Source organism: Lissotriton helveticus, chromosome 1_1 (assembly GCF_964261635.1).
Source record: "Lissotriton helveticus chromosome 1_1, aLisHel1.1, whole genome shotgun sequence".
Lineage (NCBI taxonomy): Eukaryota > Metazoa > Chordata > Amphibia > Caudata > Salamandridae > Lissotriton > Lissotriton helveticus.
Window position 1 is genome coordinate 1,301,259,720 of NC_136057.1, and position 25,678 is coordinate 1,301,285,397.

Genomic DNA, 25,678 nt, shown 5'->3' on the forward strand with positions numbered 1-25,678 from the left:
ACATCTCTTGAGCTTCCTGCGACAGAGATAGAGATCTCGTTCCCCCTTGCTTGTTGATGTAAAACATGCTGGTGGTATTGTCCGTACGCACCAGCACTGAAGAATTTGCAATTCTCGGAAGGAACGCTTGCAGACAAAGGAAAATGGCTCTTAATTCGAGACTGTTGATGTGTTTCTGCCGATATTGATGAGACCATCGGCCTTGAATCTGGAGGTCCTGGAGATGACCTCCCCATCCTTCCATGGATGCATCCGTGGTCAGAATGAACTCCGGAAGGGTTTGAAGAAACGTTAGACCCGGAGACAGATTGCTTTCTTTTGACCACCATTGGAGAGCATGCTTCATTCTGGGTGTCACTTTTTAGCGATCGTCGAAAGACCCTCCTATTTGTTGCCATTGTCGGTGCAAATCCTCTTGCAGTGGCCTCATCCTGAGTCTTGCGAAGGAGACTAGACTGATCGCTGAAGAGCACACTCCTAGAAGAGACGCATATGTTCGGACAGAAAGTGACTTTCTTGTTGAGATTTGCTTTGCCAGTTTTTGAAGTTTGTTCTGCCGTTCCTGAGACAAGAACGCTTTGCACTGTTGGGTGTCCAGTGAAGCTCCCAGAAAGGTTAACACCTGTAGGGGTTGCAATTGCGATTTCTGCATCCCCTGGGACCTCAACATTGCAGAGACTGGGGCCAAAGATTATGTGAATATTCTTGGTGCCGATTTGAGCCCGAATGGGAGCACCTTGAATTGAAAGTGGACGCCAGCCACTCTGAACCTTAGGTATTTGCGATGTTTGGGGTGTATAGGAATATGGTAGTAAGCGGATTCCAAGTCCAGAAAAGCCATAAAATCTCCTTCGTTGAGACAATAGAGCACATCTGCCAATGTCACCATGCAAAAACTCTGTTTCTTCAAGAATTTGTTGAGTTTGCGCAAATCCAGAATCGGGCGCCACTCTCCCGACTTTTTCGTTATAAGGAAGAAGCGAGAGTAGAATCATCTTCCTTTCTGCGAGATTGGAGCCTTCTCTATCGCATTCTTCCGAAACATGTTTAAGGCCCCTTTAAACAGTAAGTGAAGACGAGGGGGAGGGGGACCCTTGGGCGGGGTCGTAAGTGTTTTTTTTTACGAACTCCAGAGTGTGTCCTCTTTCCACTAGGTCGAGGACCCACTGATCCGACGTGATGTTCCGCCATTATTGGTAAAAGGCGGAGATCTTCTCGCCCACAGGGAGGGAAGGATTGTGGACTGGCGTCCGGCATAGCTCATTGACGTTTGTTTGAATCTCGTCCTTGATTATTTGATCTTAGTCTTCCTCCCTGACAAGAGAAATTGCTGGAGGAAGATTGCCTGTATGAAGATTGGTAATACGGTTGCTTATACTGCGACTGGTATTGCCTGTTCTGTTGATTGTGGTAATTTCCTCTGGAAGAAAATCCACGACCTCTTGCTGCTCTAAAAGAACCTCTTTTATATTGCAGGGTACCAAGCGATTTTGCGGTGTCTGTATCAGTCTTGATGGTTAGTAAGGCGTCATCAATGTGCTTACCGAAGAGTGAGTCTCCGTAGTAAGCCATATAGAGGATTTTTGTTTGCACCTCAGGTCTGAAGGAGGTTGCTCTGAGCCAGCCCTGTCGTCTGAGCACCGCATCACCCGCTAACTGATGAAAGTTAGTGTTTGCGATGTCTAGGGCTCAATCTATTATTTCTGAAGCCGCCCTATCTCCTTCAAGCACTATTTTACGTACTTCTTGCTGACGGCTAGCTTGACTCCAGTGGTGTGGAGTGCCTGGGACTCACGTCTGAGCATCCCCAGTACACTTAGAGCGGTAATTGCAAACACAACAGTGATGGACAGAATGTGGATCAATGTCACACATTCACCCCAGTCAAAAGATCTGGGCCCAAATCCATCGTTTTTCCACTCCACACCACGCCCTCTCTCCTTCAAGCACTATTTTACGTACTTCTTGCTGACGATCTTCCGGTATCAATTCTATGAATTCAGATAGTTCCGACCACATCTGTCGGTCATAGCGGGCAAGAATCGCAAGAGCATTCGCTGCCTTGATGGAAGATGCAGCATTGATGGAGAAATTCTTGCCTATTAGATCCAATCTACTGACCTCTTTGTCCGGTGGTGTTGAGATTGGAGTGGATGGATTTTTGGACCTCTGTTGAGCAGCTTGGGATATCACAGAGTCCGGACGTGGGTGGCCCACCAAACAAGATGGAGTGTCTGGCGGTGCTCTATACTTCTTCTCAATACGAGGAAGGACTGCCGGGATAAAAGCGGGTGTCTTCATAATCTTAAGACCTTCCTTCCAAATAAATTCTATAATTGGTATGGCCCTGGTGATCTTCCTATACCCCTCTTTAAAGTTGTTCAAAAAACACTCCGCCTGCTCAATAGTAACTGGTAGTTCAAATCTTGTAGCCGCCCTTTGCATGATGTTGTGAAAGCCGCCATTGTCCTCCGGCGGAGAATCAGAGGGTTGCGGCAAAGGAGGGGAAGGCATGGGTATTACATAGTCATCCTACGGATCCGCAGGTGTGTTGTCATGAGGCAACTCGCCTTCTTCTCTTCCATCCTCATCCGAAGAGGAAGTATCCGGAACCTCTTTTGGTGTGGGTTCTGCAGTGTGTCTTGGCGACACTGGAGCCTGCGGTGGTGGAGGCTTAGGTACGTCCGCTGGTACCGGAGGTACAATTGGCGTGGACGGTGTAGGTGGGAACCTTTGGCGATAGTCTGCCAACATGGCCTGTAAGTCCTGTATCAATGAAGGAGGAAGATGACTTGACTCCTCCGAACGTGGAGCTCTGTATGGTGGTCTATAGAAAGGTGTAGAAAAATCCTCTTGGTAGTAATGCTCCTGTATATCCTCTTCTTCCTCCTCATCCTGACATTTTATTTGTAATTCGGATGGATGGTGTGCAATCCCAAAGGGACCTTCATCTCCATCATCCTCATCAGATTCCTCTTCTTCCACATATGTTTCTAAAATCTGCGATGGTAGCAGTGGAGAAATATTGGAGTAGTCTTGCCTATGACAGGTTTTTATCTGAAAATGAGTATATGCTATAGGTGAGGCATGAGACACCTGAGGTAGAGAAGGCCAGGGTCTTGTAGGCGGAGTCTTAGTGACGACTGGACTCTTTGCTGGAATGGCCGTCGACGGACTCGTCGTCGATGGGATTGTCGTTGACGGTGGTACTGTAGATGGACTTGTCGTAGACGGGTCCGTCGTCGACGGGATCTTCATCGACGAGGCTGTCGTCGGCGAGGCTGTCGTCGGCGAGGCTGCCATCGACAAAGCTGCCGTCGACGAGGCTGCCGTCGACGGGCTCTTCTTAGATGATCCAGTCGTCGACGGGCTCTTCGTCGACGAGATCTTCGTCGTCTACGGGCTCTTCGTCGACGATGATTTTGACGTCGGGGCTTTTGTCGACGATGGAACTGTCGATGGAATGGTCGTCGATGATGATTTTGAAGAGATTAAAGAAATATCGTTAGCCCCTGAAGATTTCTTTGAGGAAACCTTGGCTGACACAATAGGTGAAGCAATAGCAGAGGTAGACACCGTAGCCGAAGAGCTTGAGGTGGTAGAAGTGACAGAGACTGTGTGAGAAGACACCAGAGAAACAGTTTTTGTCTGTGCGTTACTCACAGTTTTAGATTAAGATCCTGAAGGCGGAGAAGCTGGAGATTCAAGAGGAGGAGAGGATAACCTCCTTGAGGGTTCTGAAGCTCTATGAGAGGATTTGTGTTGTTTTTTTTCTCTCAGGAGAAGAGCTATCTCTGGATCTGGCTCTTTTGCTGGATGTAGAAGCTCTGTCCTCATCATCAGTGGAAGATGATTTGAGCCAAAGAAGAACCCTTGCCTCCCTGTCCCTGATGGTCTTGGCAGGGAAGGTGCGGCAAATCCTGCAATCCTTCACAATGTGATTGGGATGCAGGCAGTAGATGCAGTCCTTATGCTGATCATCTATATGGACCCTCTTTTTTTTATCACAGGTCCTGCAGACCTTGAAAAGGGCTTTCTTCTCAGACATGGTGTAGAAAAAAATTGAAAACTGAGTAGGCACTCAGGGAGACTCCCTTCCACACGACGTGCGGTGAAAATCTGAGGAGAACTGCCTCTGCTGGGAAGGTTCTAGAGGGTGCTGACAGCTGATTGGTTGGAACTACTGTCAGTTCTTTTCATTTGATGAGGTAGATAGGCTGCTAAGTTTTGGGCCTATAGTCTTGTCAGCCTACTACAGATTATTCTAAGGCACTGCTTTTGTATATATAATTAACGTGGGACTCTCGCCTCGGTGACGGGGAATGATTCAGGCATGTGAATCTATGAAAGATACCCCAATACTGGATAAGTAATTAATCTTCTTCATTGAGCAGAGAAAAACAGCTACAAATCTGATGGTGGAAAAAAAACATCAGAGGTGGAGTCTGTGTCTCGCTGTGTAATTACAAGTCAATCAGAGCAGACCTCAGACAGAAACAAAGTATTTGAAGTTAAACAAGTAGCAGTACCAAACATAAGATAAATGGACACCAAACAGCATTTGATTTACCGCAAATGCAGTTAGATAGACCTAACACGAGCCTCTAGCACCACTATATGCTTTACGGACCCATTTTTGCGCAGGCATATTCCTCTAGCTGAACTATATGGTCCACAGACCAACTTTATGCAGCTGGCTTGGCACCCCCAACCTCTCCACCAATACCAGACTTCTGGTCTGAGATTATATGTGTGGTCAATGAAATTGCTGCCACTCAAATGACTTGAACGATGATACCATTACTATTTGGTTATGTTGCAGGCGTTCCACATCAGACTAGGTAATCAGCAGAGTTGCTGGAAGTTCTGGCCTAACGCCTACTAGCAAAAGCATGGTAGAGGGCTTTGTCCCAATATTTTGTGAATGGCTAAAGGATGTTATATTTTTCTTTTCATGCATGGAAGGTTTGACAATGGGAATACAAATATGCAATTTGTTTCAAAGATCTGTGTCAACCTGTTTTCTCCCCCTCTGTTATTACATAATTTCAATAAAAATATTTTAATAAATAAATGCCATAACAAATGCTGCAATCGTGTAACTAGGTGTTCCAGGCATCTTTAACAACAACTTACATGCCAATACTTTGTGAATGGCTAAGGGATGTTATATTTTTCTTTTCATGAGAGTTAGATATACGCTTCACTGTATTAATCCAAATGCATGTAATGTTTGACAATGGGAATACAAATATGCAATTTGATTTTAAAGATCTGTGTCACTCAGTTTTCTCTCTTCTTCCCCCCTTTGTTATTACATTATTTCAATAAAAATATTAAAAAATAATAAATGCCATAACAAATGCTGCAATCTTGTAACTACTTGTTCCAGGCATCTTTAATAACAACTTAAATCGCTGAGAGGTAAGGATTTTCCTTTTCAGATCCGATCAGACTTGGCTAGAGCCACGTTAGATTGACAATGGGAATTGGGGAGGACGCTGGATGAATTAAAAAAAAATGGGAGCAGTGGCCAAACTTAAATTTCCTGCTTCCTTGAGGATTATGATCAAAAATAAGATGTACAATGTAAGATCAGTACAGGAGGCTGAAGATCTACTTGTAAACTTACAGTCGGGCTAAATACACTCAAGCCTTATGTGACGTTAGCTTCCAGATCAGCTCCCAGATTTGCCCTTACATACAATATAAGCACCCTTCTATGTAGGAAGGTTTTGGGGGGAGGATTGGTAAGGTTCTTTTAAAAGATAGGGGAAGAGTGAGGAGGGAGATGAGATAAAAGAGTTAAAGACAGCCACTGATCGGGTCTTCCTCTTTCTCTTCTTCTTTTCCATTTCCCCCCATCTGACAGGATGGCAGGCTTACATTTGTATTAAGAGGCTACCTTATGGATAGGTGTGGGCAGGCCGGTTTTCCTTTTCTTGGTAGGGGCTTTCTTCTTTTTTTCTGCTTTGGCACTCTTGGGTGAGTTTTATTTTTTTCTCTTTGTGGAGGGGGTTTTGGGTGGAAATTTCAGGGTGCAATTATCTCGACTTCATCTGTCCGGATGATTGGCAGTTGGGTTCTACATGGGTGGGGGCAGCGGTGGATGGGTAGGGGTGGGAGAATTTTATTTAATCCTAATTTTCGCTATTTTGGATATGTCCAGTCTCGGAATTGAGGTAAAGGGCGCAGGCAAGGTGCTGAAGGCTTTAATAGCCGGCACTACGTATTTTGATATGGTAGAGAAGGGGGAGCCACCATGACTTCTTTTCAGATTCTTTCCTGGAACGTCAATGGCCTGCACACTAGGCCAAGGAGAGATAAGATCTTACAATATCTGAAGGACTCCACGGCGCAGGTCATTGTCCTCCAGGAAACACATTTATTGGAAAATGAAATGATTTCCCTGTCAAAGCCCCAAACTTGGGTGGGGTCCCATGTCAGCACAAATCAATCTGCTAATATCCGAGGGGTATCAATTATTTTTAAGAAGTCAGCTAGGGCCCATGTCTGCTCTTATATAAAAGACCCAAATGGAAGATGGGTGATTGTTAAAGCTTTAATTATGGATACCCTGTTAACCTTAACTGGATACTAAGGCCCTAACCAGGACGATCCTACCAGTTTAAAGACCATCTTTTCGCATTTATTGGATTTTCCAGAGCCAATGGTCCTTGCAGGTGATTTCAACATTGTTTTAAACCTGTATTGGACAAATCTCCATCTAACAGGGCCGTGGCCCTGTCGAAATCTTGAGAACATTTGCTGGGGGCTATGAGGCAGTTTACCCTATCGGACATTTGGAGAGAGAGAGATCTGGGCAGCAGCAAGGGGTGTCGTGTCGGAATTTTAAATATAGACATCAGTCACGTATCGACTTGTGCTGGTTAGCTACTCACTAAGGAGCCTGGTTAAAGTATTGTATATTTGCCACCCCACCTTTTGGACCATTCTAGGGTCCTTCTGACTCTTAAACACCAAGCGCCCAGTCCAATCAGGACTTGGTCTTTTAACCATGCTATACTTTTGGAGAAGGAAGAAAAATGTGGGCACAGCCTTAATCACCTCAGTCTGGGATTCCTTGAAAGCCTTCCTACGTGGCCAAATTACCAACAGCTCCTGTAATAGGAACAGAATATACAAGGAAATCAGAGATATCGAGCGTAGGTTGAAGGATGCAGAGGTAGATCTATCTGCTCCAGTGCCCCCCGAAATCCTACAGGAGAGGCGAGATAAGATCAGGGATTTGAAAGCCCAGCTTGGAAGCATTCTGAACACCAGGCTTATCCGAAGGTGGGAAGCCAGTAAGATCTCAAACTTTGAATGTGGCGAAGGAGCGGGCAAGCTCCTTGCTTGGAAGAGTAAATCAGACCAAGCAAGGAGCTACATTAGAGAGATTAGAGATGAAAGGGGCACTTCTGCTGCTACGGATGAGGAAATTCGGGATGCTTTTCAGTCCTTCTTCCAGAACATCTATTATGAGGATGGCAATGTAGACAGCCAGTGTGCTCAGAGGTGGCTTGAAAACATTTTGCTTCCTTGTCTTAGTCTGGAGCAACAACGATATCTGGACAGGGGACTTCTCTTGCTCCAAAGTAAGCGAGGCAATCTTTAACACTAAGAGCGGCAAGGCCGCAGGGCCAGACGGCTTACCTTCCGAGATCTATAAGGTAATAGGGGATCAGGTTATCCCTACTATGACCAAACTATTCAATCAGATTTTGCAAGAAGGCCTGATCCCACCAGACTCCTGGAACAAGGCTACCATAGTCTTGATACTAAAACCAGGGAAATCGGCATCAAATTGCGGGTCTTATAGACCCCTATCTTTATTGAATGCCGATTATAACATTTTTACATCTAAAATGGCAGCACGTCTGAGTACAGTGGTTGGGGATATCCTGCATCCAGATCAGAAGGGCTTTGTGAAGGACCGCCAATTATCACACCTAACTTACGATCTTATCGGGGCAATAGACCTGGCGTGTACATATGCCATACCTCTGGCAGCAATGACTCTAGACGCCACCAAGGCCTTCAACAGAGTGAATTGGTCATACCTGTCGGCGGCCTTGAAAAAATTCAATCTTGGCGAGAAGTTCTGTTGAACTGTACAATCTATTTACAGGAGCCCCTCAGCTAGGTTGTTGGTAAACGGCGGGGTTACGGCACCCTTTAACATATCTAGGGGCACTAGACAGGGCTGCCCACTCTCCCCTCTCCTTTTCGATCTATACATCGGGCCATTCGCTCAACGGCTAAGGGAGGATATCAACGTTCAGCCTTTTAGATATGGAGAGTGGGAGAGGAAGGTAGCCCTGTATGCCGACGATATTTTAATCTTTACGGCTGACCTTGACAGGGCCTTCCCAGCTGTCATCAGCCAAGCCCAGGATTTCAGTTTAGTCTCGGGGTATGAAATGAACGCGACTAAAACTGAGGTAATGGTTTGGAACCAGGTGGCAAGCCAGTATCAGCATCAGATAAGCCCCAGAATGAGGTATTTAGGGGTCAACATAGTTCAAGATATAGCCAAGATTGCGGAGGCTAATCTGACTGCAGTGGCGAGAGAGTGTGTGAAGCTGATGAATATCTGGGCTTCGTTGATTCTCTCGATCATCGGTAGAGCCAACTTGGCTAAAATGTCGATACTTCCTAAAATCACTTTTCTTTTTAACTGCTTCCCATTGTACTTTGATAAAACACAAATTGATAAAATCCAGAGGGAGATCAACTCTTTTGTTTGAGGGTATAAATATGCAAGATTAGCCTGGAAAAAGCGGAGAAGCCAAAGAGAGAAGGGGGGGTCTGGCTCTGCCTGATAGTCAGCTCTATGCTAGCGCCTTCCAACTCTCTCACACCTGTATGCTCTTAAAAATGCCGGTTAATACTGGAATAGGAGGGATGTTTTTAGCAATGCTTCAGAGTGCACATTTACTGGTGGAGGGCTTTTTGTTTAAGTTTGGAGATGTTAAGTTCTTCAAGAAAGTTAGGCTTAAGGTGCTGCAGGACCTGGCAAAAACATGGGCAGACTTGAGGATGTCGGTCACTTTGGGTTATTTCTCTAGTATGGCCCCGTTGTGGGATTCAACCGGGGATCCAGAACGCCCGAGGTATAGTTTGGCAGTCCCGCTAAGAAAATCGGGCTTAGCAGTCTAGGGGGACCTGATCCCAGATGGTACACTGTTAACATGGGAACAACTTAGGGAGAGGGTTGGGCCAGGTCTATCTAGGTTCAAATACCTCCAGCCGGCTAGCTGGGATCAGGCTCAGATACAAACTACCAAGGGTGGCTTATTAGGGGAAGGCAACGACTTAGAGTTCAATCTTGTGGCCAGACCTCGAGGAAAGAAAGAAGTCTCCTTCTGGTACCAGTCAGTGTTGGCGGTAGTGGACGGAGAGTTCAAACTCGCTTAAGATCTATGGGCGAGTGTTTTACCAGGCCAAGATTGCAACACTCTGTGGCAGACTTCGTGTGAACTCCTGTATGATATAGTAAAGCCGGCATGGCTATAAAGGAATCATCTGTACACCATCCACAGGGTTTACTTTACCCAACTGAAGCTTTTCTAAAATTAACAAAGAGCTGCCCGTATGTTGCAAGACATGTGGCCTGGCCTTGGCTTCTGACACGCATATGTTTAAAGATTGTCCAGCTCTGGCCTCTTTTTGGGACAGTTTTGGCAAATTTATGTCAGACCTAATTGGAATCCCGAAAATCCATATCCTTGGTCTTTTTTGGCCTTCAGGAGAATGTTAGAGGCCATACAAGATTGCTACTTTTTTACGCTGTGCTCCTGGCCAGGAGACAAATATGCATAAAATGGACAGAACCTATCCCTCCATCCTTTTTGGAATGGCAATCTTCCATCTAGATCTTTGGATCTATCGCGAACTGGCAGCCAAAAGAAGAGAACTTTCTGGAATATTTTGAAATCATGATGAAACCCGGAGAAGTGAGGTTTTTTTTTCTCTCTCTCTCCTTCTTGGGTCCTATGATTATGCTGCCTGAACACTTTAAGGCCAGGTCGGGACCACTCCCAGTATAAGCGGGGAGCCTCTAGGACAAGGCCATCTAGCTTCCAGAAGCTTGTAAAATAGAGTAATCTCAGTGGGCGCCTGGGTGTACACATGAGCAAGTCTTAGTGCCGGTAGGTGGGCGAGTTTAAATTCTTAGCCGCCTATGCCCCTCAGTTCGCTGAGTGTGGGTACGGACGGTCTGAATGTACACTCAAAGCGAGATGGACTGTAAATGAGGAAATAAAAAAACCACTTACATGACAGATCGCTGGCTGTTAAGATCTAGTACAATCTGGCTTTATACATAAGTAGAATTTTGCTGAAAAAAACTTTGGTCACCAGCAACTATATAAACACTGTCCGGGTGCCTATGGTAGCCCTCTGAGCATATCTGCTTCATGGAAAAGTCTTAGTCTGTTTCCATACAGAGTTAAACCTATTGGCAACAAAATATTTTTTGTGCTGTAAACCAAGTCCTTTGACAAAAGTAGAGGCAGACTATGGCGCAACACAAACAAATCGATATCAGCAGCAACGAAGATCGGTTTCACATGCAACCTTCCAATAAGCATATCTAATGAACTGTTAAGTCAGTGGCTAGTGACCAAATTAAATTCCAATAGAGTGAGTGAAATCTAAGGGTAATAAAATGACAACAGTGGTGAGAAAAAGATGGTGCACTGAAGATGTAAACATAATAAGGCAAAAGAGTGATCCTTAATGACGACAACAGGACTAGTAAACAAAAGGTTCTACACAGGCTGCTTTTGATACTCACCAGTCTTTCACAAAGGACTGAAAGTGAAGGGAGAAGCCCATGTTACAGGGGAGCAAAGGGGGTTCCTCCTGAAGCACTTTTGTGAGCACCTCAAAGTCAGTCTTGCAGTTTATGTAGGGGAACTGACCTGTTGCCAACTCCACCTGAAAGGAAATGCAAAGATTCAGAATAGACACCAGTATGCATCCTGAAAAAGTGAATAATTACCTGAAAATAGACAGGGCCACAGAACACATGAGTTTTATAACACAAATTCTTGCATGAGAAAACAGAAAGCACTGGTGAGCAAATGAGTTGGGACTGAAAATAGAGGGCGTCTCCAGGTGTGACTCAGAAAGGAGGGACATTTTCAACTGTTGCAATGTCTCTTGCCAACTGGCAGGGAACTTCGTCAAACTGCAGCGTAATCCTATTATAGAGCTAGGTTGAAAATATATGCACACCCACTCAAGTATGTGGACGGTTCTGTCCTGTTTGCAAACTTTGTTGGAGAGGATTCCTAAGAAAAGAGTGAGGAAGAAAACAGAATATGTCGTTCAAGCATGTAAACATACATCAGTCACTCAAAGGACCCCATTGGTTAATAGAAAAATTTGCACAAGCTGCCTATGGTGTGTAATGTCCACAGAAAGTATGTGGAGAAGTATCGGCAGCTGCACCACCCAACCTTCTCCTCAAAACACACTGAGATTTCAAGAGAGAGGAGACCTCTAAAATGTGACGGCGCTAGCTGCCAGAAAGCATCCATGTATTTGTTTCCAATTAAAGGGCTATTTAAGAGCACTGACCCAGTTCTAAGAAGAACAGTACTTTCCAGGAAACGTATGTGGTAGCAGAAGCTTCTTCTAGATTATATGATGTACACAGTACAGTTTGGTAGAGAAGCCAATCAAAGCTGCCAAGGCTAGGAAGAGGAGAGGTCAATCAGGCAGGCTTTAAATTCTGAAACCATCAACACATTAGGTAGTCCCCTGGATCTTGTAGATCCTAGTGATACTGTGGTTGTGTTTGGGATTTTAACTGTGCCTATGAGCACAGTTTGACGAAGTGGAGAAGTGTGGCTCACTGGTTAGAGGAGGCAGACCTGGAAGCAGAGGTCAGCCCGGGACCAGGGTTCAATTCCCGGCTCGGTGGGGTCTTGAGTCCTAAAATGTCCATGGACTCGACAATTCTCGCTCTGGTGCCTACTCGATTCACGGGTTCACACTCTGTGACTTTGGGCAATAGCTTGCTTAATCTCCACAACGGCCCCTCGCGGCGGGATGCCTGGCTTTCACCTTGCGGATACCCTGCTGGGGTTATCTCACAAGGGAATACCAGGACGGGTTCCCTAAGCAAGCGCTTAGAAACCGCTCGGTGATTTGCGCTATATAAATTCCTGTACATTTACATTTACATGTACATGTACATTTACATATGAGCCACTAATTGGATTGGAAAAGGTTACAGAAGACGAGGACACGGCCATTGGGTTGCCTTAATTAGTGGCAGGGCCACCTAAACCTTGCACTAGTGCCGCATGGCATATAGTACAGTTCCGTATAGAACACTGTTAAGGGCATGCAATGGAAGGTTATTTAGTAAAGGGGACGAAAAAGCCTCTCTTAATACTTTCAAGAGTGGCAGTTCACACTCGAGAATTGATTATATATTGCACAGCATCCACAGCTGGAGTAGAATAGTGAGCTTCAGAATAGAGACAAGGGATGATAGAGATCATTGACCACTATGCTTAGAAGTAATAGGCCAATTAACAAGGGATGACCAATAGACACTTGCATGCAAAATGTGCATCCCTTAGTAGGGAACAAACGAAGATCCATCACGTGGCCTAAGATCACAGGTAGCAAAGAGCTCATGACAATTTTCTATAATAACTTTGCCGAAGTAGTGGGTGCACACCTAGAGACAAGTAATTTGCCTACAACATCTATGCATATCTACCTTGTTGCAAAGCTAGAACCCCCTCTCACTAAAAACATTGGGAAGAAATTGAAACCCAACTCTAAATTAGGATCAAAGGTAAACCCATGGTACACAGCAGAATGTAGAAGATCAAAGACATACTTACGTGAAAAAATAAAACAGGGAAACGCAGATTCAGTAAGGATGGCCAGGGATGTCCATAGGAGAGTATTGGCTATTGCCAGGAGAAATTGGGAGGAAAATAGAACAAAGTGATACCAAAGGGGACAATGGACGGAGCGTTTGAGCAAATCAAACACTCACCCCCAGTCAACTGATCTGGGTTTAATCCATCACCACTCTTTAGCTCACTCCACCACCCCAGTTCAGACCTTTGGTATTGCTTTGTTCACCCTGAGTTGGGTAGAGTAAGCCCAGACATGGGTCCCTTGCTAACTCTACCACTGGATTCAAGATAGCCTGGCTGATGAGGATTATGAATCCGAAACAGGTCCCAGGATGCTGGTTTCTGGTCCAGGGAAGACATGGCTTGGCAGCTCGGGCTGGACTGTTCCAATGAGGCACAGGGTCAAGACTGATTTGCATATGGCCATGTCTGAACTGGGGTGGTGGAGTGGGCTAAAGAATGATGATGGATTAAACCCAGATCAGTTGACTGGGGGTGACTGTTTGATTTGCTCAATCACTCCGTCCATCTTCCCCTTTGGTATCACAAGAATGACTGGGGCCTGGTCGCACCTGATCTTCTTCAGCACTCTGGGTAGAGGTGGTATAGGCGGAAAAGCGTACAATAGAAAGCAGCTCCAACCGTGACGAAAAGCGTCGCCGAGCAAGTGCCGCCTTGGAAATAAAAACGCGCAGAAGTGATGACATTGCGCGTTCTCTTCAGTGGCGAATAGGTCTAACCAAGGCTCTTCCCACATTTGAAAGAGTGAAGACGCCATTCGTGATCCATCATGCACCTGCGGCTGAGTTAGTCTGCCCTGGCGTTCAAAGAACTTGCCTGGGGTTGAACCGTCGAGGAAATGCCTTGACGTTCCAGCCATGTCCAGAGGCGCAGAGCATCCTGACATAGGGTCCACGACCTCACCCGCCTTGTTTGTTGCAATACCACATGGCGGTGGTGTTGTCTATTGTGTGAAGTTAGCCTGGCACATGTTGTCCACTATTCTAATGGGCACCTTGCACCAGTCTAAACGACCCTTATGGTGATGGTTGTAGAGGTCAACCTTATAGACCAGCTATCCTAGTGGTAGCATGGACAAGCAGTCTTAGGCTAAAACTTCAGAGAGCATGTGAAGCTAGCGGTTTTACCATATATAATCCCTTGAATAACAAATGAAAGGACACCACACAAGGTATATATCAAATATAAATGTATTTATTACTAACACAACCCCTCTGCACTCTTTATGAGGTCAGAGTTCGAGATATGTTACAAGTTACTCATTAAGCATACTATAAGTTGCACAAATACAATTCTGCCCTAGGGGCCTCACGAACCATGTACTAATGGTATAAGAGCCACTTCAGGAAAAGTGAATAGACCTAGGGCATCACTGGGGCTACACTACAGAACCAAGGGTTTGGAAGTAGGAGACCCACTGGAGACGCGTGCAGTGTGGGAACACAGACGCAAGTTACCATTGACTTACAATGGAGAACGAAGAAGTCACAAAGTTACAGATTAAGGACACTTCCGGGTGGACTACGGTGAAACCCCTTTAAACTAGGACACTTGGATAGTCAATACCCACGGGAGCACCGGAGTACTCGAGTTACCTCACCCAGGGAAGCCGGGTGCATAGGTGTCTTTTCGTGTCGGGTTTCGTCAATGCTTTCAATGGAGACCTGCAAAAGAAGTGCTGCAGGAGGCCGAAGGAAGAGTGTCCGGGTGGATCCAAGGGTGGATCAAGGAGCTGAAGAACCTGAAAGCAGAAGGGACAAAGTCTGGGTCACTAGTCAGTGACCAGGGAGGAACCAGGTGATGTCGCGATGCAAACAGGTGAAGCTTGTCTCTGCAGCCACGAGGACCAGGAGCCGTCGACGACGACCAGCAGCTGGAGTCGAGCTGTCCCACAAAGGCTCTAGTTGACTGCGGTGTCGGTATCCGGATTGGACCCAACAAGCCTTGGTAACCGCAACCCACGCAGGAAATGAAGATTCGCTTCAGGTCAGACCAGCAAGGTCTGAGGCGCTTCTCTTTTGGAAGGAAGCTGGAGCAAGCCCAGAGCAACCAGGCAAGTGTTGGAAATTCAAAGGTTCGTCGTCACGGGGCTCACTAGCCAACGGGCTAGCAACGGGGAAGACGCGTCGCGCTGAAATGCAGGAACGGGCCCCACGTTGGAGTGTGGAGGGCGGAGCTCTTGTGCAGATGTTGCTCGGGTCTAGGGCTTCTAGTGCCCCAATGCACAACTGCAAGTTACCTCAGGAGTCGATGCAGTTAGCAATTTGCAGGATGTCCAGGGAGTCTGGACCCACGTCTCTCGTGTCCGCCACGGGTCTCAGCTTTGCTGTAGCTGTGGGTCGGAGTCCAAGAAGTCTGGAAGTCCAGTCCTGAGTAGCTGAGTCGTCGGGTTCCGTCGGGAGCGTCGACAAAGCAAACTGGCAAGTTATTGGTGGTGCCTGTTTGAACAGGGTGGTCACTCCTTGACCACAAGGGATATCTTCTTCAGTCTTCTAGTCAGCATAGAATGTCGAAGTCCAAGAGTTCTGTTTCGTAGTTTCTTTCCAGGGTAATCTGATGTCTCTAGACACAGCTCCTAACTTTATACCAAACGAACAAGTTACTTACCTTCGGTAACGCTTTTTCTGGTAGATACTATATCTGCCTGTGGATTCCTCACCTTGTGAATACCCCTTGCGTCAGCAACATTCGGAAATTCTTTTTTCGTAGCCTCGCACCGACGTGGACTCCTGACGTCATAGAGACACGACCTCGCTCGCGACTCCGCTGACGTCACCGACGCCTATAATAGGCCGACGCCGGCGTGATGACATCAGTTCCGCCCTTTTTTCCGTGCCATCGAGGCACACGGACGGACCAATGACAGTAGAAATATACAAGTATACATAGTACACAATACTCAAGGCAAAACACACAGTGTTAAGCAAAGGCAGGAAAGTAATTTAAACAATTCCTTGACCACAAAATATAAATACATTACAAAACAGTAACTCTGGCATAGAAGAGTGGACAACGGGGAGGCGGGTGGGTCAGTGAGGAATCCACAGGCAGATATAGTATCTACCAGAAAAAGCGTTACCGAAGGTAAGTAACTTGTTCTTCTGATAGATACATCTGCCGTGTGGATTCCTCACCTTGTGAATAGAGTCCCACAGCAGTCCCCACTCCCGGAGGAGGGTGTCCACTCTTCTAAACCAGGAAATCCTGAAGGACAGAGCGCGCAAAGTGACCCTCCCTCCTCACTTCGGAATCCAAGCAGTAATGCTTCGCGAAAGTGTGGAGGGAAGACCAAGTTGCCGCTCTACAAATATCCTCAACAGGCACACCTCTAGCCAATGCTGAGGTCGAAGACTTAGCTCTAGTTGAATGAGCCCTTATACCCTCAGGTGGTTCCTTACCGGCCAAAGAGTAGCAGATCTTAATGCAGAGGACAATCCATCTCGATAAAGTTCTCTTATGGACCGCCCTTCCTTTCTTGCAGCCAGCAAATCCAACGAAGAGCTGGTCTTCCAAGTGAAAGTCCTTGGATCTGTCCAAGTAAAAGGACACCGCCCTCTTAGGGTCCAGACGGTGCAGTCTCTCTTCCTCCTTAGAAGGGTAAGGGGGAGGATAGAAGGTAGGAAGGGTAATGGACTGTCCTAGATGGAAGGGAGTTACCACCTTAGGCAGAAAAGCAGCCCTGGTCCTAAGAACCATTCGATCAGCATGAATGGTCAGGAAAGGGGGCTTGGAACTAAGAGCTTGAAGCTCACTAACCCTCCTTGCCGAGGTTATTGCAACCAGGAAGACTGTCTTAAAGGTAAGAAGCCTCATGGGACATTTATGGAGAGGCTCAAAGGGAGCACCCATCAAAAAAGTCAATACAAGATTCAAATCCCACTGAGGCACAATAAAAGGTGAAGGAGGGAACTTATTAGTAAGACCCTTCAAAAACCTTAAGACCACAGGAGACTTAAAAAGAGAAGGCTGGTCAGGCAAACAGAGAAATGCCGACAAAGCCGAAAGGTAACCCTTCACCGTGGCAACCGCAAGCCCCTGCTGCGCCAGAGAAAGGGCAAACTACAGAACATTAGACAAACGGGCCTTCAATGGATCAATAGACTTTTCCCCACACCACGAGACAAATTTCGCCCATCTATAAGAATAGATGGACTTAGTGGAATCACGCCTGGCTGACAGGATGACATCCACAACGTCAGGCGGGAGGGGAAAAGGAAATCAGGTTGCCCCGTTCAATCTCCAGGCATGAAGGTGCAATGTCTGGAGGTGGGGGTGTAGAACCTGCCCCTCCATCTGAGAGAGGAGGTCTGCCCTGAGAGGGAGACGGAGCGGCGGGTGAGAGGAGAGGTGGAGTAGATCTGTATACCACACCCTTCTTGGCCAATCCGGGGCGACCAATATGACTTGGGCCCGGTCTTGTCGAATCTTCCTCAGAACCCGAGGAATCAAAGGTATGGGGGGAAACGCGTAAAGGAGTTGACCTCTCCAACTCAACTGAAACGCATCCCCCCAAGGCTCCTTGCATCGGATACTGGAGACTGCAGAATGACAGACAGTGCGCATTCTCTTGAGTGGCGAACAGGTCCACCCGAGGAGTCCCCCACATCTGAAAGATGTCGTGAACGACCTCCGGGTGAAGCCTCCACTCGTGGTCGGCAGAGAACTGCCGACTGAGACTGTCTGCACGAACGTTCAACACTCCGGCCAGATGATTCGCCATCAGACAAATCCGATGGTCCTGAACCCAGGACCAGAGACGCAGAGCCTCTCTGCAGAGACACTGCGACCCTACCCCTCCCTGCTTGTTGATGTACCACATCGCGGTCGTGTTGTCCGTCAGGACTTGAACCGACCGACCGCGAAGGGAAGGGAGGAAGGCCTTGAGCGCCAAACGTATCGCCCGCAATTCTAGAAGGTTGATGTGAAGCAACCTTTCCTCTGGAGACCAAAGACCCTTGACCTCCAGATCCCCCAGATGAGCACCCCACCCTAGAGTGGATGCATCCGTTATCCCTATGGCCACCGATTGAGGCAATTGAAAAGGCTTTCCTTGTGACAGATTGCCTTCCACGCCCCACCAAGACAGATCCGCTGCAGCCTCTCTGGAGATCCTCACTGACTCCCTGAGATCTCCATTGTGCTGATACCACTGCCTGCGGAGGCACCACTGGAGCGCCCTCATGTGCCAGCGTGCATGGTTGACCAACAGAATGCCTAAAGCCATCAGACCGAGCAGGCGAAGGACCTTCAGGACTGGAACAACCGCTCCATTGTAAAATAAAGGAATCATCTCCCGTATGTCGTGAATCCTTTGAGGGGGAGGGAATGCACGACATACGGTTGTGTCCAGTACGGCACCTATGAACAGGTTGCGCTGGGAGGGCACCAGGTGAGACTTGGGCACATTTATCGAAAAACCCAACCTGTACAACAACTGGGTTGTCTCTCGCAGATGATGGAGCACTCTCTCTGACGACTCCGCCTTGATCAGCCAGTCGTCCAAATAAGGGAATACTGGAATCCCTGATCTCCTGAGATGCGCCGCCACCACTGCCATCACCTTGGTGAAGACTCGAGGCGCAGTAGTAAGTCCAAATGGAAGGACCGCAAACTGGTAGTGCTGCGATCCCACCGTAAAACGGAGATACCTCCTGTGCGACTTCAGGATTGGAATATGAAAGTAAGCATCCTGCAAGTCGAGCGACACCATCCAGTCTTCTTCTTGCAGCGCCTGAAGAACCTGAGCAAGGGTGAGCATCTTGAATTTCTCCTGCTTCAGATAGAGATTCAAGATCCTGAGATCCAGGATTGGACGAAGTCTGCCATCCTTCTTCGGAATCAGGAAATACCGGGAGTAGCATCCCTGACCCCTTTCCTGCTCTGGGACCACCTCTATCGCACCCTTTCTTATCAGAGTCAACACTTCCTCCTGCAGAAGAGACAGATGTTCCTCGGAGCAATACCCTTGGCAAGGAGGGAAATTGGGAGGGAATTCCCGAAAGGGAAGGGCATACCCATTTTCTACAAGATTGAGAACCCAAAGATCTGATGTAACCGATTCCCAATCCTGTAGAAAATGGGTAAGCCGGCCCCCAACCGGACCCACATGATCCTGAATGTCGGATCTAGGGCTGCTTCTCAGGGGCAGGGGGGTTGGAGGAAGTGGAGGAGGAAGAGGCCTGACGTCCACGGGGACGTGCTCTCTGCTTTCCCCTATATGTCCTATACAAGGAGTTTTGCTGCTGCTGCTGCTGCTGTTGGCCTTGCCGAAAATTCCGAAAGGAAGAGCGACCAAAACCCCTGAATCTTCTGCCAGTTGAAGAGCCTCTCATCTGAAGACCCAAAGATTTAGCAGTCGCTCTGCTATCCTTAAACCTCTCAAGGGCCGCATCAGCCTTTTTCCCCCAAAGAGGCCTGAACCATCGAAAGGAAGATCTAACAATGTCGCCTGAACATCAGCCGAAAAGTCAGAAGATTTCAACCAGGCGGATCTCCTGGTAGCGACAGCAGTGCCCATAATGCGCGCCACAGAGTCTACAGTATCCAGGCCGCTCTGAATGACCTGGCGAGCCGCCGCCTGAGCGTCAGAGATGACTTCCTCAAAATCCTTCCTGCTGTCATCAGGAACTTTTGGAACGAGAACACGCAAAGAGTCCATAAGTGCGTGCAAATACCTCCCCATCAAGCAAGTGGCATTTGATGATTTTAACGCCATACTGGCAGAGGAGAAGGACTTCTTTGCCACCTGATCCTGCTTCTTCGCTTCCTTCTCGAAAGGAACCTGAGGGAAGCGCTAACGTTCTTTTTGGAGCATGCCGCCTGAATGACCAAACTCTCAGGTGAAGGGTGAGAGGTTAAAAAGGCAGGATCCTCAGGGGCAACCCTGTATCTTCTGGCTACACTCTTAGATACAGCCGGAGCCGACAAAGGTTTCTTCCACACTTCTAGAATGGGCTCTGTCAGAGCATCATTAAAAGGAAGAAGAGGTTCCACCACTGAACTCGGAGAATGTAATACTTCAGTCAGGATATTAGACTTGAATTCTGCTGTAGGTAAAGTCAACTTAAGGAGACTGGCAGCCTTCTTCATAATTAAATGATAGGGTTGAACGTCTCTAGAAGGAGTACTAGAGCCTGAGGGTAACTCCCACTCTGGAGAAAAATCCAGGCTTCCTGCATCTGCCAACTCCTCAAAAGCATCTTCATCCAACTCACCCTCTTCAATGTCAGATTGCGAATCCAAAAACCTCCTTTCATCCATAAGGCGTTGAGCCTCTCTTCTGGATCTCATCTTGACACGCTTTGCCACCGGATCCACCATCGGCTCCGACGGATTCGGAATCGACGTCGGAATCGAACTCGATGGCTCAAAGGGATGTGTTCGAGGACGACTCGGAGCAGGCGAAGCCGGAACCGGCGTCGACGGCTTCGGTGGAGCCGGAAAATGCCACAGCGGCGTCGGAGCCGGCATGCAAGGCATAAACGGAGCCAGAGGGTAGGAGTGAGGGACTCCTAAATTAAAAGCTAAGGGACCCATGGGACCCGAAGGTGCACCAGAGGGGTACCACGCCCTCGAAAATACTCCGTACATTGCATTGAGAAACGCAGATGGGTCTTGACCTTGGGTAGGAAAGGGTGGTTGGAAACCCTCAGGCCTGTCTTGAGGAGCGTTCGGATTCGGCTCACCTAAGGGCGCGGAACCCTCATTCTCAAGAGGCTCCTCCTCATCTCGGACCGGAGACGGCGCCAGAGATGGATTCGGAGACGGATTCGGAGCCGGAGTCGGAGCCGGAGACGGCGCCCGCGACTCAGAAGGGGAGGCCTCACCTACAGGTTCTGGATCCGAAACATCAAGAGTCACCACCTTCGAGCGTACCTTCTTCGGTGACCCCGACCTCGATCTCGACTCCTTACCAGAACGACGTCGGGACTCATGTCTCCTCTTCTTAGGTTTCCTCTTCTTCGAAACATGTCCAGAAGTCGACTTCGAGGATGACCTCCCCCGAGATCCAGATCTCGACCTCGATCTTGACTTCGACCTCGCCCTTCGAGAACGAGACCTCGACGATTTCTCCTTTCCAGCTTTCATCTTAGCTACCAAGAGTTTCGCCTCTCTCTCTCTCAGGGCCTTCGGGTTCATCTTCTTACACGAAGAGCAGTCATCCACATCATGGTCCGAGCTCAAGCACCATATGCAGTCGCTGTGAGGGTCGGTGATGGACATCATTTTTCCACATTCTCTGCAAGGTTTGAAGCCGGTCTTTTTAGAAGACATCTTCGAAGAATAGGATACAGAGAAACAGGAAAAGGTAACAATATAGGCAACAAAGTATCCGTTGGCTACAGAGATTCCCGATAACTGTTAGCGTCGACGACGCGGAAAAAAGGGAACTGATGTCATCACGCCGGCGTGGGCCTATTATAGGCGTCGGCGACGTCAGCGGAGTCGCGAGCGAGGTCGTGTCTCTATGACGTCAGGAGTCCACGTCGGCGCGAGGCTACGAAAAAAGAATTTCCGAATGTTGCTGACGCAAGGGGTATTCACAAGGTGAGGAATCCACACGGCAGATGTATCTATCAGAATAAGGGGCTGGGTTACCTGCTAGGTCCCTCCTATGGGTGGACCCTGAGAAGGGGGTGGTTACACCCCTTTCTCTTTGTCTAGTTTCGCGCCAGAGCTGGGGCTGGAGTGCCCCAGCAACTGGTTTGAACCGGGCTATGCATGGAGCACCTTGTGTGCCCCAGGCAGTGTCTCATTTTGCCGCCCTCCCTGCCCCAATACACTAAAAGCCTGTCTGGGGAGGTGTTTGACACCTTACACAACATGTTTTGATAAATCCAAACCAAAGTTAGCATTAACCGCGAGGTTTATAATGCACTTAAGAGTATATGGTATGGCTATATCAAAGAACAGCTATAAGGACATGGTTCCGAAAGCTGCAGAGGGGCTCAGCTCATGCTAGGGCACCCTCTCACATAAAACCAAGCACTCTGCCTCCAGGATTGTTAAGGCTTGCCATAGGAGTGTCTTATAGGTACATATGTGTCTTTATATAAGGGTAGATATAGGTATACTATATCTAAGCCAGGGGGTGATTACACCACCTTGCCCAGTGTTCAGCCTGTGGTGTCAGTTTGGATGGCCAGCCAGGGGTGGCATAATACATGCTGCAGCCCCTGGTAGGCCTTGGATGCACCTATGCCCTGGGTATCTATGGTACACTATACAGGGGCTCACAAAGGTGATCCAATACCCAATCAGGTATGTACCTAAAGTACATGGTATCAATTTAGGGAAAGAACAGCTGGGCTGTGGGTCTGATTAGGAGGCCCACAGCCACACTAAAGTCGAAAAACCAGAAAATCACAGCAAAAAGTGGGGGTGACCATAGGAAGCAGACCCTATTCTCCTACATCTGTGAACAACTGCACGACTTTCCCCTTGACAGAGGGAAGGAAGGCTTTCAATGCAAGTAGGATCGCCCGAAGCTCCAGAATGTTGATAAGGAGCCTGGACTTCGCCGGAGACCAGAGGCCTCTGATCTCCACCTCTCCCATGTGGCCACCCCGTCCCAGGAGGGACGCATCCGTCACCACTGTGTGCTCCGGTTGGGGAAGGGAGAGGGATCTGCCGCTGACCTAATGCTGGTTTGTCAGCCACCACTGCAACTGTTGTGCAGTGCCCTCCGAGATCTGGACATACTCGGACAGGTCCCCTTGATGCTGCGCCCACTGGACCTTCAGGTCCCACTGCAGAGCCCGCAAATGCCATCTGGCATGATTGGTCAGCAGGATGTAGGAGGCCATGAGGCCCAGCAGCCTCAGGGTCATCCTAACCGAAACCCAGGGCAAGGGCCAAAAGTTGGGAATCATAGCCCGAATGATCTTTACTCGCTGTTCGGGAGTATAAACCCGAAACTGCGCCATGTCCAGAACCGCTCCGATGAAAAGGAGCATCTGAGAGAGAATCAGTTGCGACTTTGGCACGTTGATGGAGAACCCCAGCAAATGCAGGATATCAGCTGTAGTCTGGAGGTGGGAGACAACTGCCTGGGGCGAGCCCGCCTTCAACAGCCAGTCGCCGAGATAGGGGGAAGACTGAAACCCTTAATCTGCGCAGATGAACTGCGACCACCGCCATCACTTTCGTTAACACCCGAGGGGTGCTGGTAAGGCCAAAAGGGGGCACGGTGAACTGAAAGTGCTCGTGGCCTACCGTGAACCCTAGGGCCGGCAGGACGGGAATATGAAAGTAAGCGTCCTGCAAGTCAAACGCTACCATCCAGTCTTGCGGGTCTACAGCGGACAAGACCTGAGCAAGTTTGAGTATCTTGAATTTCTCCTTCCAGAGGACGCGATTGACGTTCCGAAGGTCTAAAATAGGACGCAGGCCCTTGTCCTTTTTCGGAACCAAGAAGTAGTGGGAGTAGCAACCACGACCTACTTCTGGCATCGGAACACGCTTGATGTCCCCCTTGGCCAAGAGGGCTGCAACTTCCTGCTGGAGAAGTGCCAAGTGATCCCCCGACATGCAGTGGTACTGAGGTGGCATGGCTGGAGGGGTAGTCTCGAAGGGGAGGGAATAGCCCCACCGGACTATCTGCAGAACTCACCTGTCCGAAGTGATAGAGCGCGAGTGGGGGAGGGGATGGCAAATCCTGCCACCCACTGGCGTGTGGTGGGCCTGAAATACCGGACTAGGAAGGTTTGGAGGCAGTGGCTGCAGGGGAGGTGGTGGACTGGCTCCGTGAACCACCTCTGCGGGTCCCACGTCCGCGGCTGCACTGAGACTGTTGCTGCTCAGGCCTGTGGCTCTGAAAGGAAAGTGCTTGGGCGCCCCTTCCTTGGCCCCGAAAGTTGCAAAAAGCAGAAGCAGAAGAGGTGCGCTTGGCCGAAAGGCCTAAGGACTTGGCCAGTAGCCAGTGAGTCCTTAAAAGGCTCCAACGCACCATCTGCCTTGTGTTCTGGACATCCGCGGAAAAGCCAGTTGTCCTCAGCCAGGCATGGCGGCGTAGCGCCACAGTCGTGGAAAGCGCTCTGCCCATCGAGTCGGCGGTGTCAAGGCCACAACAACAACTGCGTCTGTCCCCTCAGCAATAGTTTGGGAGAGCACCGTCCCGGCCTCCTCTGGACACTGAGGCAGCATTTGCACAACTGTATCCCATACAGATTGGGAACAACGGCCCAAGAGGCAAGCAGTGTTCACAGACAGCAGGCCTAAACTGGCGGAAATTAACATTTTTTCCCCAAATTGTTCCAGTTTCTTGGATTCCCTGTCCGGAAGTGTGGAAGGGAAAGCGCTTGGGGACTCAGATGCTTGGACAACCAAGCTCTCAGGGGTAGGGTGTTGGGAGAGGAAAATGGGGTCGCCCGGGGCCGGGCGGTGGCGTTGGGCCACGTTCTTATCCACAGGAGCCCCTGTGTTGGGCCTGGACCAGGTGCCCAAAAGAATGTCCGAAAGTGCATCATTGAAGGGAAGCAGTAGCCCCATGGAGGAAGACGCCGGCCGAAGCACTTCTGTCAGGAGGTTAGTCCTGACGGCCACCGTAGGTAGCTCGAGGTGGAGAGCCTTGGCCGCCCTACGTAACACCACAGAATATGTACCACCCTCCTCCATAGCCACGGTAGGAGGAGATAATGTGCCAGGTTCGGAGTAAACTCCAGGTCACCTGCATCCTCCATGTCCTCTTCCCAGTCCGGGTCAAACTCGTACTGGGCTGCAAGAGGGTCCTCAGATCCCTCCCAGTCCTCCCCAACCTGCCGAGCAGACAGAAAATAAGGAGGTGGATGGAGAAAGGGCTAGAAATTCCCCATCCGCGTCGGAATCTGCATCGATCAACACTGTTCCGGCACCGTTTCCACGTCGGGGTGGAAGCCGGAGGTGGCGTCGGTCAGGGAGCCGTCCGACGCCGTTGAAGTTGGTGGAGGTCATACTAGGCCAACCTGAATCGGCTGGGATCCAAGCATGGATCCATGGAGGTCTCTCGGCGTCAAGACCGGAGTCGTCGATGACGTCGGGCCCGGAGCCAACGACGTAGCACAGCGAGGACCCCCAGTAGGACCCGCGGGCCGAAGGCGTGCCGACAAGCCAAATACACGTGCCATGGCTGATAGGAACTCCTGCAGCTGGGCCGGAGTCGCCCGTGGACCTGGAAAGGGCGGGTAGGCCATCGGCAACTGCGTAGGCTCCGGAGAGGGGTAGGCGAAGAGCGATGTCGCTTCTTAGACTTTTTGTGCTTCGCCTTACCTGACTCAGAATGCAAAGACTTCGTTGAACGATGGTGATCTCTGCGACCGGTCACTCGACCTCATACGGGACCAGGACCTTGACTGCGCGGAGTCGACTCCCGGGCCTCCAGCAACTTTTGTGACCGCTCCCGCAAAGTTTTTAGAGCCAGGGCCCAGCATTCGGGGCACGACTTGGAGTCGTGTTCCTGCCCCAGACAGTAGAGACACTCACGGTGCGGGTCCGCCACGACAACGTGCGGGGACAAGCCGTGCAAGATTTAAAACCGGGAATCCCTACACAACAGGAGTCAAAGACTCAAAAAACAGAGACAAAAGTCCCCAAAAAGTCAGTCAAAAAGTGACTGTGGGTACCGCTCTCTCCGGATCTGCGCTTGCTGGCGCAGAAAAAGAAATAACTGACGTTAGCGAGTGTGGGCGCATCCAAGTAGCTCCATCTCAGACTACGACGCCAACAACGTATGTGGAGCCGTACGGCGACACCTACCGATGCACAGGGGTACTGCTGACGAAAGCTTT

General features: G+C 49.0%; 1 protein-coding gene across 2 annotated transcripts in view; it reads right to left on the bottom strand.

The window, feature by feature from the left end:
* Positions 1–25,678, bottom strand: part of MAP2K7 (mitogen-activated protein kinase kinase 7) — a 266,930-nt gene that overhangs the window by 23,719 nt on the left and 217,533 nt on the right. For both annotated transcript variants that reach the window (XM_078681283.1, XM_078681292.1), the window contains one exon: positions 10,802–10,944. In XM_078681283.1, coding sequence (XP_078537409.1) covers positions 10,802–10,944 — 143 coding nt within the window. The remainder of the gene's footprint in view (positions 1–10,801; positions 10,945–25,678) is intronic.